The sequence below is a fragment of the Sus scrofa genome, chromosome 4 (genome assembly GCF_000003025.6).
Source record: "Sus scrofa isolate TJ Tabasco breed Duroc chromosome 4, Sscrofa11.1, whole genome shotgun sequence".
Lineage (NCBI taxonomy): Eukaryota > Metazoa > Chordata > Mammalia > Artiodactyla > Suidae > Sus > Sus scrofa.
Genome location: NC_010446.5, coordinates 32,727,984 through 32,743,766, shown reverse-complemented (window position 1 = coordinate 32,743,766; position 15,783 = coordinate 32,727,984). Strand labels below are relative to the sequence as shown.

General features: G+C 36.6%; 1 protein-coding gene across 2 annotated transcripts in view; it reads right to left on the bottom strand.

The window, feature by feature from the left end:
• The window catches only part of LRP12 (LDL receptor related protein 12), an 81,562-nt gene that overhangs the window by 39,625 nt on the left and 26,154 nt on the right, over positions 1-15,783 (bottom strand). Inside the window, 1 exon segment of one of the 2 annotated variants that reach the window (NM_001315806.1) lies at positions 7,715-7,771. The exons of the other annotated variant lie outside the window; for it this stretch is intronic. Within the exon segment in view, the coding sequence (NP_001302735.1) occupies positions 7,715-7,771 (57 nt within the window). 2 annotated transcript variants of the gene reach the window in all.

Below are 15,783 nucleotides of genomic sequence, written 5' to 3'. Positions count from 1 at the left end.
GAAAAGCAGTATGCTAGGTTTTGAGAACCAGAGTAGAAATTATTAGATTTAAAAAACACAGAAATAAGAAAAAGTCATTGATTATTTTGATGGAATGAAAATTCTGACAGAATAAAGAAAGAAAAATGCCTAATAACTGCTATTTTCTATACTCTGCTAATAAGATAACATGAACAAGGATTAAAAAAGAAACTTTCCAATTATTCTCTCAGCTCTCAGAAATGTCAGCCTTGCCTGACAAAAGATTTGAAGTCAAATGTAACGCAGACTCAAGATCAAGCTAACCTCCGATAAAGCTTTCAGCTACAGATACTGTAAGGCAGGAACATTTAGAAGCTGTATCATTGGTGAACTGGGAATAATGTGTTAAACCTCAAATATAAAAACTTTCTAGTTGAGAAGCACATGCCCCAACATCTGTTCCTATTAGCAACCAGAAAATCTTTTTCAAATTTCAGGGTAGTTTTTGTCTAACTATAAAAGAAAGCTCATTCTTTTACTCTTTGCAATGTCACAACTGCAGGCCATGAATCAAAAAGAGAAGTAAACTGTTACAGTTCTAACAGTTTAGGGAAAATAAAAGGTTGTGACTTTAAGGAGAACATAATAAGAAAAAAGTTAACAGGAAAAAACATGGTTATACTCAGTGTAACAGCTCTTGTACCTTGCAGATAGCTGTGTAAATTGGTACAATCCTTTTTGAAAGCAATCTGTCCAAAGGTTTCTAGAGTCATTAAATTATTTATGACATTTTTATTTTTATTTTTGCTTTTTAGGGCTATGACCATCACATATGGAGGTTCCCAGGCCAGGGGTCGAATTGGAGCTATAGCTGCTGGCCTACATCACAGCCACAGCATGGTAGGATCCAAGCTGCATCTGTGACCTACCCCACAGCTCACAGCAACTCTGGATCCCCGACCCACTGAACGAGGCCAGGGATCAAACCTGCACCCTCATGGATATTAGTCGGATTTGTTTCTGCTGCACCACAACAGGAACTCCTATTTATGACTTCTGATACAGTAATTCCAATTCTAGAAATCCATGCTAAAGAAATAATCTTAGAAATTAAAAAAAGGGGTAGATAGGGAGTTCCCGTTGTGGCTCAGTGGTTAACAAATCCGACTAGGAACCATGAGGTTGTGGGTTCAATCCCTGGCCTTGCTCAGTGGGTTAAGGATCCGACATTGCCATAAGCTATGGTGTAGGTCTTAGACATGGCTCGGATCTGGTGTTGCTGTGGCTGTGATGCAGGCCGGTGGCTACAGCTCTGATTAGACCCCTAACCTGGGAACTCCATATGCTATGCGAGTGGCCCTAGAAAAGGCAAAAAGACAAAAAAAAAAAAAAAAAAAAAAAAAAAAAACGGGGTAGATATTAATATGTCCATTGCAACATGATCCAGACCAGGGTGAATCCACTGGAAAAAGTCCATTGTTATGTTTAAAACATTACAATATAGCCACAGGATGGAATTTTTATACAGGTATTAAAATAACAATTATAAAAATATATGTTCTATAAAATGTTAAATAGAAAAGGCAGGAGATAAAATTAGTTATAATTTAAATGCATGTACAATAATTAAGGCTCAGAAGAAATACAAATGAAATAAATTATCACACTATTATTAATCACATTAAGAATTCAGTAGTGAGCGATTTTCTTCATCTTTTTGCTCTTTTTCCATTTTTCTAAATGTTTAATGAAACTTGTATAATGTACAAACAGAATTTGTGAAAACAAGCAAAAAACTGATTTGAAAGTAATTAAGAATAATAAGGGCATAACTGAATTATTTCTAGAATTTTTTTTTAATTGAAGTACAGTTCATTTACAATGTCGTACTAGTTTTAGCTGCACAGCAAAGTGATTCAGTTATACGTGTGTATACATATTTTTTAATGTACTTTTTTAGATTATTTTCTACTATAGGTTATTACATCTAGAATTTTCTCATTCAAATAAATATAGATTATAGAGAGAAATTCCATTTAAAGTAGATACATTTTAAAAATCAAATATATTTGTTTCATGTATACCAAGGAATGTTATAGATCTGATCTAAAAAATATTTCACTCTATGTAGCAGATGAGCAATAAGTTAGCTATTTTAAAAATTTAGATGTTTAAAAAAGAACATGAAACATTTAATTTAGACATTTTTTAAAAGAACATTAAAATAGTCTTCCTATTTCCTCATATATACAATTAAACTACTTGTAGTTTCTATGATATAATTTCATAATGATTTCATGTATTATTAGACTTATAGAAATACCATTTGTCTTTTCTTTCTCTATTTTATATATAAAATAAAAGCAGATTTAAAATTCCAAACCATGAAAAGTTCTAAAGAAAAAAATACAAAAAACAGCACTCTATCCAATCATTCTTTTCCAATATACAACCACTAGATGTATATTTGTTTTTTGTCTTTTTAGAGCCACACCCATGGCATATGGAGGTTCCCAGGCTAGGGGTCCAACTGGAGCCTTAGCCGCCAGCCTACACCACAGCCACAGCAATGCAGGATCCAAGCTGCTTCTTCCACCTACACCACAGCAATGTCGGATCCTTAACCCACTGAGTGAAGCCAGGGATCGAACCCGAGTCCTCAAAGATGCTAGTCGGGTTCATTAACCGCTGAGCCATGACAAGAACTCCTAGGTGTGTGTGTGTATTTTTTTTTTTGTCTTTTGAGGGCCCCACCTGCGACATGCGGAGGTTCCCAGGATAGGGGTCGAATCGGAGCTACAGCTGCTGGCATATGCCACAGTCACAGCAACGCAGGATCTGAGCCACGTCTGCAACCTACACCACAGTTCACGGCAATGCCGGATCCTTAACCCACTGAGCAAGGCCAGGGATGTATATTTTTTAATAGTTTACATTTTCTTATGACAAATTCCTACAGCATAAGAACCAGCAAAAAGACTTAGTAAAGAGCTGAGGAAGACAAAAGTGACCAGAATACTAGAAATAGAAACAAATTATCTTAAGCATAAATGCCCAATTTATAAGTTAAATTCATATGAATAAACAAAATTAAATACTCAGTACTACTCACAAATAAAGTATGAAAAATACTAAGTCATTTACTATATACACCAGACATAACTATGCCTTTTATAAATTCATGATCTAGGGAGTTACCATCATGGCTCAGCAGAAACGAATATGACTAGTATCCACGAAGACACAGGGTTTGATCCCTGGCCTTGCTCAGGGGGTTAAGGATCTGGAGTTGCCATAAGCTGTGGTGTAGGTGACAGACATGGTTCAGATCTGGCGTTGCTGTGGCTGGGGTGCAAGCCAGCAGCTATAGCTCCAATTAGACCCCTGGTCTGGGAATCCCCCTATGCTGTGGATGTGGCCCTAAAAAAGCAAAAAAAAAAAAAAACCCCAAAAACCAAAACAAACCACATGACCTAACTCAACATGGTCATTATTTACTACATTAAGACCACATTATAGGTGCATTTTTCACATGTCTATTGTCTCCATTAAATGGTAAGTTCCTTGAGAGAGGAATATTTTACTTATTGCTTACTCCCATCCTTCCTGGCACAAGGTCTGTATCAAGTGTTTAATATATGATAAATGAGATTAATTCATTATGGAATTCATTACTATCCATCCCCAATTGTCCAGGACAGTTCTGGTTTTGCCTGTGGTATCAACATTACTAAAATCAGTATGTTCTTTTGCTTTTGAAATGTCCTAACCTGGGAAAAAATTACCTGAAAATACTACTGCAGAGCACTGAAAATTCTTTCTAAAATTGTCATTAAAATTTCCAGAATGCAAAGAATAAATGAGCTAAGGCATTATGCACTGTCAAATAAAGTAGCAGAGGTGAAAAGAACAGGTGAGGAGCAGAAGCAGGTAACACCACAGAACACTGAGCCACTTCACCATTTCTGCTGCCTGCTGGTCTCAAGAGAAAGCAAGTCCTACATTTACAGATTCTTCCAAAAGCAAATTTTCCATTTAAACCAGCACTGAAAGGGTTCTTATTTCAACTGGGAGGCAAGGAATTCAGAAGGCTTGTACTATTATCAAGCATTACACCTTTTATTGTGCCATATTAACCCAAGAAACACTGTGATGAATCTATACATCCAAAAGCACCTTTTTATACAGCATCCATTCATATTTTTAATGATATAACTGGAATAGACTTCATATTCTTCTTCTCTTTCCACAGAAGAAAAATATCTTCAGGAAAAACAATAAGGTTTCACTGACTTCTGAAATCAAGTAAGCTACTGATGCATAAATACAGTTAGTTAAAACGCTCATTTTATTATGGGCTGAACTATGTCAACCCCAAACCTATGTTAAAGTCCTAACTCCCAGTATCTCAGAGTATGACTGGATTTGGAGACAGGACCTTTAAAGAGGTAAGTACATTAAAATGAGGTCATATGGGTGGGCCCTAATCCAGTACAACGGGTGTCCTCATAAGGAGAGATTAAGACACAGATACACATGGAAGGAAGACCGTGTGAAGATACAAGTAGAAGACAGCCATCCACAAGCCAAAGAGACAGGCCTCAGAAGAAATCATTCCTGCCAATATCTTGATCTTGAACTTCCATCCTCCAGAACTATGAGGAAATAAACCTATGTTACAAACCCACAAAACTCAGTAAACCAATATCTTCAAATATCTAATCATATTACAAAATGATGCATGGTGAAAAAACATCTATTTAAAGGACAAGAGGAGTTCCCATCATGGCTTAGTGGTTAATGAATCCAACTAGGAACCATGAGGTTGTGGGTTCGATCCCTGGCCTTGCTCAGTGGGTTAAGGATCCGGCATTACCATGAGCTGTGGTGTAGGTTGCAGCCGTGGCTCTGATCCCATGTTGCTGTGGCTCTGGTGTAGGCCGGTGGCTACAGCTCCGATTCGACCCCTAGCCTGGGAACCTCCATATGCCGCAGGAGCGGCCCAAAAAATGACAAAAAGACAACCAAGGGGGGGGGGGGCAAGAAAAGTGACCAGATTTTTATGTAACAGAGAACAAAATATTCACTGATATGGTTTCAAATCCCACTGCAACTAACGTTTAAGAAACTACCAGTTGTTGAGTTTTGGTACAGTATCAAGAAAATTCACAATTATCTGAAAAAGGCCATGGAAATACTTCTCTCTTCAAATCACACACAAGTGTGAGGCTGGATTTTCTTCATACTGTTACACAAAGTAACACATTAAAAAAAGGCTGAGGATGGAGTTCCCATCGTGGCTCAGTGGTTAACAAACCCAACTAGGAACCATGAGGTTGCAGGTTCTATCCCTGGCCTTGCTCAGTGAGTTAAGGATCCAGCGTTGCTGTGAGCTCTATGTAGGTTGCTGACACAGCTTGGATCTGGCACTGCTGTGGCTGTGGCGTAGGCCAGCGACTACAGCTCCTTTTCTACCCCTGGCCTGGGAACCTCCATATGCTGTGGGTGCGGCCCAATAAAAGACAAAAAGAAAAAAAGAAAAAAAAGGCTGAGTGCAGAAACAGGTGTGAGAATGTAGGTACCTTCTTTTAAGCTGACCTTTAAAAACTTTGCAAATTTACAAGAAATATCATTCTTCTTACTGATGTTTCTGTTTTGGAAAAAACATTTTTAACAAAATTATTTTATTGATGTAAACTCATTTTTATTTTCAAATGAATTAAAGTTTTTAAACAGTTCCAGTTTTAATTTTGAATACAGTCAGTATCAGCAGCTATAATCTACATAAACAAAAACTCTTTGAGGTCCTTGCTACAGGCTGAATTATGCCCTCTCTAAACTCATTTGTTGAAGCCCTAACACTCAATACGACCGTATTCGGAAGCTAGGGCCTTGAAGGAGGTAACTCATAAGAGTGGAGCCCTAAACCTATAGAACTGGGGTCCTTATACAAAGAGGAAGAGACACCAGAGACCCTTATCTCCCCCAGTGCACACAGAAGAAAGGTCAAGTGAGGACACAGCCAGAAGGCATCATCTGCAAGTCAGGAAGCGAGCTCTCACCAGAAACCAACCCCACCAGCACTTTGATCTTGGACTTCTAGCCTCTGGATCTATGAGAAAGTAAATATCTATCATTCAAGTCAGTCAGACTATGGTATTTTGTTATGGCCGGCTTAGCAGACTAATCCAGTTCCCAATATTGTTAAAAGCTTAAAAGGGGGCCTAAGACCAAAAAATTTGAAAAACCACTGAACTACACAGTCTATAAAGGAACTTGTTTTCATTTTTAGGAAACCAGGCTTTCAATCTATTTGGCCTAGTGCAGACTTTTAGAGTACCTGTTAAGTCTATTGACTTTCTGAATATAAAATCTGACATAAAACAAAAGAGGAAACCTCCAGTTTTGCTTCATGAGAAAAAAATAACCAAAAAAATTACAAGAATACATGAAGGGGAGTTCCCATTATGGCTCAGTGGGTTAATAACTCAACTAGTATACATGAGGATACAGGTTCGATCCCTGGCCTTGCTTGGTGGGTTAAGGATTTGGTGTTTCAGTGAGCAGCTCAGATCCCACATTGCTGTGGCTGTGGTATAGGATGGCAGCTGCAGCTCCAATTTGACTCCTAGCCTGGAAACTTCCATATGCTGTGAGTGTGGCCCCTAAAAAGCAAAAAAAAAAAAAAAAAAAAAAAAAGAAGAAGAAGAAGAAAAAGAAGAAGACACAAAGAAATCAAGCAGTAAACTGAAAAATATACTTGTATATATTTGTGTATCAGGTGTATAGCAAAGTGATTCAGTTATATATACAAACATATATACCTATTCTTTTTCAGATTATTTTCCATTATAGGTTATTACAAGATTTTGAATATAGTTCCCTGTGCTGTATAGTAAGTTCTTGTTTAATTTATATATTTAAGAATGAATATTTTCATAGTTATGGGCTCTTGGGAGTTCCCATTGTGGCTCAGTGGTGAGGAACCTGACTAGTATCTATGAGGACGTGGGTTTGATCCCTGGCCTCACTCAGTGGGTTAAGGATCCAGTAATGCTGTGAGCTGTGGTGTAGGTGGTAGAATGCAGCTTGGATCCCACATTGCTGTGGCATAGGCTGGTAGCTGCAGCTCTGATCTGACCCCTAGCCTGGGAACTTCCATATGCTGCAGATGCAGCCCTAAAAAAGAAAAAAGAAAAAAAGTTATGGGCTTTTAAGTTATAAAAGCGTAGATGAGTAGAAAAATGCATTTACCTCAACACATTTCCGAATCGCATGTACACAAATATGTTGTTGGGTTGCTTTTGAATAACATATAAATTGTGCACTCAGGTACTACAATTTTTGCATAGCAGTATTCCAATCTAAAAATCAAGCAAAATGCTAAATTTCAACGGTTCTAATGCTAGGACTAGCATTCAAAATTACATTTTAATAAATTTAATTTCATATAACTTTGTACAGAAAGAAAATACTAATTCAACTTGAGCTAACTTTTCTCTTGGTTAATGTTTGTACGGAAAAATAATTATGCAGTCCGTTTGGAAAAGTATAATCAATCCATGGGCATGCAAGTATCAATTTTATCTTATGAGAATGTCTCCATGTTCCAGTTGCTTCATTCCTTATTACATGCTGCAAAAAGCAGTAATAATTTTTATAGCCAAATATCACTTCATAAGATACCAGGCGGCTTTCAATATTTACCATATAAGTCATGCATGAAATTTAAACATTACAAAAAATGACTTACCAGTTGACACTCCTGAAATATGCACATTTTCAGAATGTTCTGCAAGAGCACCATTTCCTAAAATTAAACATAATGAATAAACTAATTTCCAAGATAAAATTTTAAAAAAAATTTCAGATTCTCCCTTTAATAGAAAAACAACTACACAGAGCTACCTGTAATATTCAGGAACTAAAGCTTTTACAACAATCTTCAAACAATACTATGAAACCCCAAATTATAATAGTAGTAGGGAAAACATTTTGGAAATCACATCAATGTAATGTTATACATAAAGGCCAAATATACAGATCTGATTATTACCAGAAAGAATTTTCCTATCAAGTTTATCGTCAAAAGAGAACTTAATAATATTACTAGAGAAGAGGCAACCATACACTTTTTAAAAAGTATTCCTCTAAGAGCATGCTTTATCAGCCAAATACACTTACTGCTAGTGTCACACACAATGGTACTTAAAAAAAATATCTTGCATTGTCTTCTAAGTCTTTCAACATTTTCTCATCAACAACTCTAAGAGTCTTTAGGGGAGGGACAGAAAGAATCATCCTATTTGGGTAGCCCGTGATTTTCTACACCTCCTACCACAAACGGGCACATGGACGTATTCAAGAAACTTACTGAAATGAGTTTCAAAGTACAATCAAAGTATTATTTAAAAAGACTCCCATTAGTTGCCATTGTGGCTTGGTGGGTAAAGAACTTGATATAGTGTCCGTGAGGGTGAGGGTTCGATTCCTGGAGGCGCTTAAGGATCCAGCGTTGCTGTGGCTGTGGCTTAAGACCTGCAGCTGAAACTTCAATTACCCCTAGCCCAGGAACTTCCATATGCTGTAGATGTGGACATTGAAAAGAGAAAAAAAAAAAAAAAAGAACACCATTCCTTACAGCAGAAAATATCACGACCTTGTAAATCAACTATACTCAATAAAACTTTTAAGTATAATTTTTTTTTAAAAAGACTCCCATTTAAAAAAAATGAAAAAAAAATAATGTCATAAAAGTTCAAGAATAGTAGCAAAAAAAAAAAAAAAAAAAAAAAAGACTCCTATTTAAAGAAGTGAGACTATTTACTCCTTTAAGTTAATGTGAACAGCATCCCTCAGGTAATTTAGCTTTATTATACATTATTTCCATCTACCTCTATTCTTTTTCTTCTTGCTCATCTTTATTTCTAAAGTTTGTCTCTCTCTGTGCATTAGGTCAGCTTGGCATCACAACAGCTCAGGAATACAGTGACAGAGAAAGAATTCTCTGAGGAAGCTAGGTGGAAGAAACTTAGATGGCAAAAGCAGAATTCTCTTTGAAGGTTGAAAGAGTAGAGACAATACAAATATAAGTAACAACTTATCTTACAACCATCACACTTCTCTGGTTGCTTGATTACTGTGTAGCATCATCCTCCAATGCACTGAAATCTACAACAGCAGAATCTGTTTATATCTGCCTCACCGTTACATGCACAATTCCTAGAGCAGGTGCTCAGAGTGCTAATGAATGGATAAATGAGAGAAGTCATGACAATGAAATGAAATCATGTCACTTAAGGACTTGATACAGTGCCTGATACACAGCACTGAACAGGAATTCATTTCTTCCAACTGGGTAAGATATATTTTCATTATTACTAAAGAATAAGATGATAGTGATAAAACAAACTTCTTAGTTCAAATACAGTTGTAGACTTCAAAACAAAAAGAAATGTTATGTTTCCCTCCATTAAAGATGATACAGGAGAAATGATGACATAGGTATATGAGCCATATTTGGTATACAAATAAATCTGATTACAGTTATTTATTTAAGTACTGTGTGTGAATGCCACAGAAGCCACAATTTATTTTTCCAGCAATGTCAAATGCTACAGACAGAAAAATGAAATTACTACAAAGCTCCCACCTATTTCTTTAATGCATACAACTTACAAAAATTGGTAGCATAAACAAAATGGCATAAGAAACTGATTGAATAAACCAACTAACAAGATTTCTCAAAGGTCAGTATAAATGCCTAAACCTTTGCTTCTTACAAGTAGATCAGCAGTACTGGAATTATTAGAAGTTTATTATTAGAAATGCAGAGTTTCAGGTCCTACTCCAGATTACTGAATCAGAATTTACATTTTAACAAGATCCTCCCCCTATGCCCAGTAATTTGTATACACATTAACATTTGAGAAGCACTGGCTTGAACCTTCTACTTCTACAGTAGATACAACTCCAAATTACAACTTTGTAGTTTGAGACCCTCGGGTTTCCAATACCCGTAAGATAGCATATTAAATTATCCTCAGGAGAGTTTTGATATTAGATATGTTATACATTAATTTTTTTTTCTAGGAAACCCTCCTGCACTGTTGGTGGGAATGTAAATTGGTACAACCACTATAGGAAACAGTATGGAGGTACCTTAGAAAACTATACGTAGAACTACCATATGACCCAGAAATCCCACTCTTGGGCATATATCTGGACAAAATTTTCCTCAAAAAAGATATATGCATCCACATGTTCACTGCAGCACTATTCACAATAGCCAAGACATGGAATCAACCTAAATGTCCATCGATGATTGAATTAAGAAGATGTAGTATATATACACAACAGAATACTACTCAGCCATAAAAAGAACAAAATAATGCCACTTGCAGCAACATGGATGGAACTAGAGACTCTCATACTAAGTGAGGTAAGTCAGAAAGAGAAAGACAAATACCATATAATATCACTTATATCTAGAATCTACTATACGGCACAAATGAACCTTTCCACAGAAAATAAAATCATGGACTTGGAGATCAGACTTGTGGTTGCCAAGGGGAAGGGGGAGGGAGTGGGATGGATGGGAATTTGGGGTTAAGAGATGCAAACTACTGCCTTTGGAATGGATAAGCAATGACAGTCTGCTGTATAGCACTGGGAACTATATCTAGTCACTTATGATGGAGCATGATAATGTGAGAAAAAGAAAGTATATATGTATGTGTGACTAGGTCACCTTGCTGTACAGTAGAAAACTGACAGAACACTGTAAATCGGCTATGATGAGAAAAATGAAAATCATTTTAAGAAAAATAAATAAATTATATGGTTATCCTCAAAAAAAATATATGAAGCAGAAACAGTATAAAATCAAAATAAAATTAACAAGCTTCCTACTCAAGAGGGAAACCCTAGAGGCTTTTCCACTAAAAATGGGAATGGAAGATAGGGGTACTCACCATGGTACTACCTGATATTAACCAGTGAAATCAGACAAGAAAAGACAACTATAGGCATACGAATTGGAAAAGAACTAAAACTATATCTATCTGTAGATGATATGACTGTATATATATCTGAATAACCAAAGACAATCAAGAGAAAAACTTATAAACAATATGAAAATTAGTAAAGCAGCAGGATATAAAATAAGCATATAAAAATCAAAAGCCTTTGTAAATAAAAACAACAGCCAGTCAGAAGATACCAAATACACATTTTTCAGTAACCACAAAAAGTTTTTATTGTTTTAGCACCAAAACACAGACACACACACACACACACACACACACACACACACACTCCCTCAAACACAGAACTCCTGCTGCTGGTCCCAATGGGACAATGGGTGATCATCCAGCAATTCTGTTATAAATAATGAAAAAAGTTGGAAAAACATGTTAAAATAAAATTCAGATACAGAAGAACAGGCAAGGTTAAGACTGTAGTCTCTGAGAAAAGGAAACATATTAAAATGAGCCCCTTGTTGCAGTAGTTGTTTATCTGGAGCCTTTCTGGACTCTGACACATTGGGGGAGAACCTAAGATCTTGACAAGATGAGGAGACAGAATAGAGTTCAGAGAGGCTGAGGCAGCTGGAATGTTCAGAGTATCAGGGAAGGAGACACCTCGTTAAAAAATAAATACATAAAAATATGCATTAGGGTCCGAGCCTTAGGTTAAATGCTAAGCTGCACCTGTGTAAGGTGAGAGTTCATAAGGACAAAGAACTCCTGGGAGCTTACAAATTTCTATCCCACAAGGTTGGAAGATGCTGAGGTTCTGACCTACGAGAACAGAAAGAAATCCAAAGAGGACTTCTTTTGCCATTATGGTCATTGTTTTCTGGCTGTTTTATAATTCTTTTGTTCCTTTTTCCTTCTCTTGTTTTCTTCCTCTGTGATGTGATGTAGGGGTACATTAAGGTTTCTTTCTCTCTTTTGTTTTATCTGCTGTAGGTTTTTGCTTTTTGGCTCTCATGAAGCTTAGATAAAGTATCTTATGTTTACAACAGTCTATTTAAGCTGTTAACCTTGAGTGAATACTAAATAAAACTCTACATTTTTATTCTCCCTCAGTTTTGTTTTTGATTTCACAATTTATACTTTTTTTTCTTTTTTTGGCTGTCGTGCATCATATGGAGTTCCTGGGCCATGGATCAGACCTGAGCCAGAGTTGTGACCTGTGCCACAGCTATGGCAACACCAGATCCTTAACCCACTGTGCCAGGCCATGGATTGAACCTGCATCCCAGCACTCCAGAGGCGCCACTGATCCTGCTGCACCATTTACCTTTTGTAACCTTTTACCTTGTATATTCATAAGAAATTATTATAGTCACAATTACTTTTAATACTTTCATATTTTAACCTTCCTACTAGAATTGTGATTTACTCACCAATATTAGAGTATTCTGACTTTAACTATATATTTACCTTTACCAGTAAGTTTTATACTTTCATATGTTTTCTTGTTATTAATTAGTACCCTTTCATTTCAGCTTGAAGAAGTTCCTTTAACATTTCCTGTGAGGTGGTATAGGGGTGAACTCCTTCAACTTTTGCCTATAAACTATTCCTCCTTCAATTTCGGAGAACAACTCTACTGGGTAAACTATTCTTGGTTGGCAGTTTTTTCTTTCAGCACTTTGAATATATCATACCACTCCCTTTGGCCTGCAAAGTTTCTGCTAAAAAATCTACTAATAGTCTGATGAGGGTTCCCATGAATGCAACAGGTTTTCTCTTGCTGCTTTTAGGAGTCTTTTCCTTTAACTTTTGACAATTATAACACATACATCAGTCTGCCTGATGTTGTCCCATAAGTCCCTTTAGTTATCTCCACTCTTTTTCATTCAGATTCCTTGTAGTGTGTATTATTCATTAAAGGATGCAAAATGCCCACCATAGGAGTTTAAAAGAAGTAGTCATTTCTGGTTAGAATGGTTATTGCATTAGACACTGTTCTAGTACCCAGACTTAATTTTTCTAAATTGTACAAAGGGTATAGGAGAATCTGTTAAACCCTTGTAGAAGTTAATAAGCATTTGCCTCTGCCATTTCTACTATCAATCTGTAAAGGAAATAACATTTTTCTAATATTGTTCTAACCAAATTCATATAGCTTATAGATATATTTCCTTTCCAAGGTATTCATAAGACACTTCTTTTATTTTCTATAATCTTCCCTAGTGCCATTATCAGTAATTGCTGGATTGTGGAATTCTCATCCCTCATGCCCTGTTTTGGAAAATCAAAATTGCATTTCCCATTTCTAGCTCTTTAAGTTGTTTAGAACACCTGAATGAACTCCTATAATCTTAGCACTTATGTCCTTCAAGAAGGTTTTAAGATACGGTTACTCTTACCCTTTCAGTCTGAAAAGTATATCTAACATAGAGGACATCACCTGCATTACCCACTTCCCAAACATCAGCCCTATATACCTTTCTGTTTTTCTTTATTCTACAAAGAAATGTTTCAAAGACCAATTTGTTATCCTCGGAATTTTTGCTGAATTCAATCTAGTCTGATCTATATTAGCAATATTTATAATTTATTTTTGGCTTAATATCCTTTTACTCTTGGGAATATGTTCTTAATTAGTGTGAAGTCATTGAACAACCACTCAATTTCTTTAGATTTTTCTACCATTTGTTTCTTTGGGGGATTACTTGTGATTTTAATAACTGGAAATCATTTTTGAGATCTTAATAATTTCCCTGGGCTTTCTTTCCAGATTTATGGAGGCAGAGTAATATCTTTTTTCTAAATTACTTTAGAAACTATAGGTTTTGAGCTCTGATTGTGCCCAATCTCACTTTTTAAAAAGTGATTATAGCATAGTTATTTCTACCTTGGTCAAATGAGGTATAGAGCAGTAAACTGTTACGGACTGAACTGTGCCACCCAAAATTCCTAGGTTGAAGCTCAAACGTCTGATGTGACTATATTTGGAGATAGGGCCTACAAAGGGATAAGGTAGAAGGAAGTCATAAGGATGGGGACCTAATCTAAGACTGGATTCCTTAAGAGAAAATATCAGAAATCTCTCTCTCCATTTGCACACTCTTAAAGAAGAGGCCAAGAAGGACACTACAAGTCAGGAAGGGGACCTTATCAGAAATCAACCATGAGAGCAACTTGATCTTGGACTTCTAACCTCCAGAACTGCAAGAAAATAAGTTTATGTTGTTTAAGCCACCCAGTCTGTGGTATTTTGTTAGGGCAACCCAAGTAGATTAATGTACACAACTTTCCCAGATCATAACTGAACCAAGAAGTTTGTGAATGCCCTGAAAGTGTACAAAAGAGTTAGTACATTCTTCTGAAGACAGGCTCCATAGTGTCTAACAAATGCCTATTATGAGATGCTTCATGCAAAAAAAAGGTTAAAAAATCTCTGAGAAACAGAATTTATTTTCCTGCTTTATCTAATTACTGGTAGTCTAAAAGTATTATTTCTATAGTTTTTTAATTTCAAGCATTCATTACAGATTTAACAGACTTTTATGAACTGGCCTGAATCTACCTGCCACTTAAAATAATTGTAACAATCATTCACAACATCACCATTTATGGAAATAAACATTCTAATTTTCAAACCACATTCTTAAAAGACATTTGAGAATTCAATGTTTTTATGTTTAGACTTCTTGTATTATGTTAAGATTTTATGTTTGAAATATCTTCAAATAAGGGCATGATGACAATGAACAGATACCAAACAAACCCAAGTCCCCAGTATTCAGATCCCTGAAAGAAGATGCAAGATACTTATGAATCCTACTGCTTGCATCTCAGTGACAATGTCATGCAGTTGGACATAAGTTTTTATTCTAAAACAGCCTGAACCACTGATATGAGAACTCACAAAATGGGAGTTCCTGCCATGGCTGAGCAGAAAGGAACCGACTAATATCCATAAAGACACAGATTTGATCCCTGGCCTCGCTCAGTGGATTAAGGACCAGCATTGCCATGAGCTGTGGCACAGGTCACAGATGTGGCTCGGATCTGGTGTTGCCGTGGCTCTGGTGTAAGCCAGCAGCTGTAGCTCTGATTCGACCCCTAGCCTGCAAACTTTCACGTGCCACATCCGAGGCCCTAAAAAGACAAAAACAAAAACACCAAAAAAACTCACAAAATGAACTAGAAAGGCACTCAAAGACTATGAATTCAAAGGTTCCTACCGGTGACTCCTGTGAGTCACAAGAGTAAATATAATGGTTTGGGGATTCAGAAATTTGTGGCGGGGGTGGGGGGAAGAAGAGAGAGGGAATACACCTATATTTCCAATGAGATTCACTGACATATACTTCATATAACATAAAATTTACTTTTTTTTTTTAAGGGCTGCACCTGAGGCGTCTGGAACTTCCCAGGCTAGGGGTCAAAAAGGAGCTGTAGCTGCTGGCTTACACCACAGCCACAGCAATTTGGGACCCAAGCTGCACCTGTGACCCACACCACAGCTCATAGCAATGCTGGATCCTTAACCCACTGGGCGAGGCCAGGGATTGAACCTGCTTCCTTATGGATACTAGTTGGGTTCATTACTGCTGAGTCACGACGGTTACTCATAAAATTCACATTTTTAGGTGCACAATCCACTGCTTTTCAGTTCAAAAACTTGTACGTCCATCACCATTATCTCATACCTGAATGTTTTCATCACCCCATAAAGAAAAGGTGTGCCTATTAGCAGTAATTTCTCCTTATATTCTCCTCTAGTCACTAGCAACGACTAATCTAGTTTCTGTCTCTATGTGTTTTCCTATTCTAGAAATGTCATAAATAGAATCATACA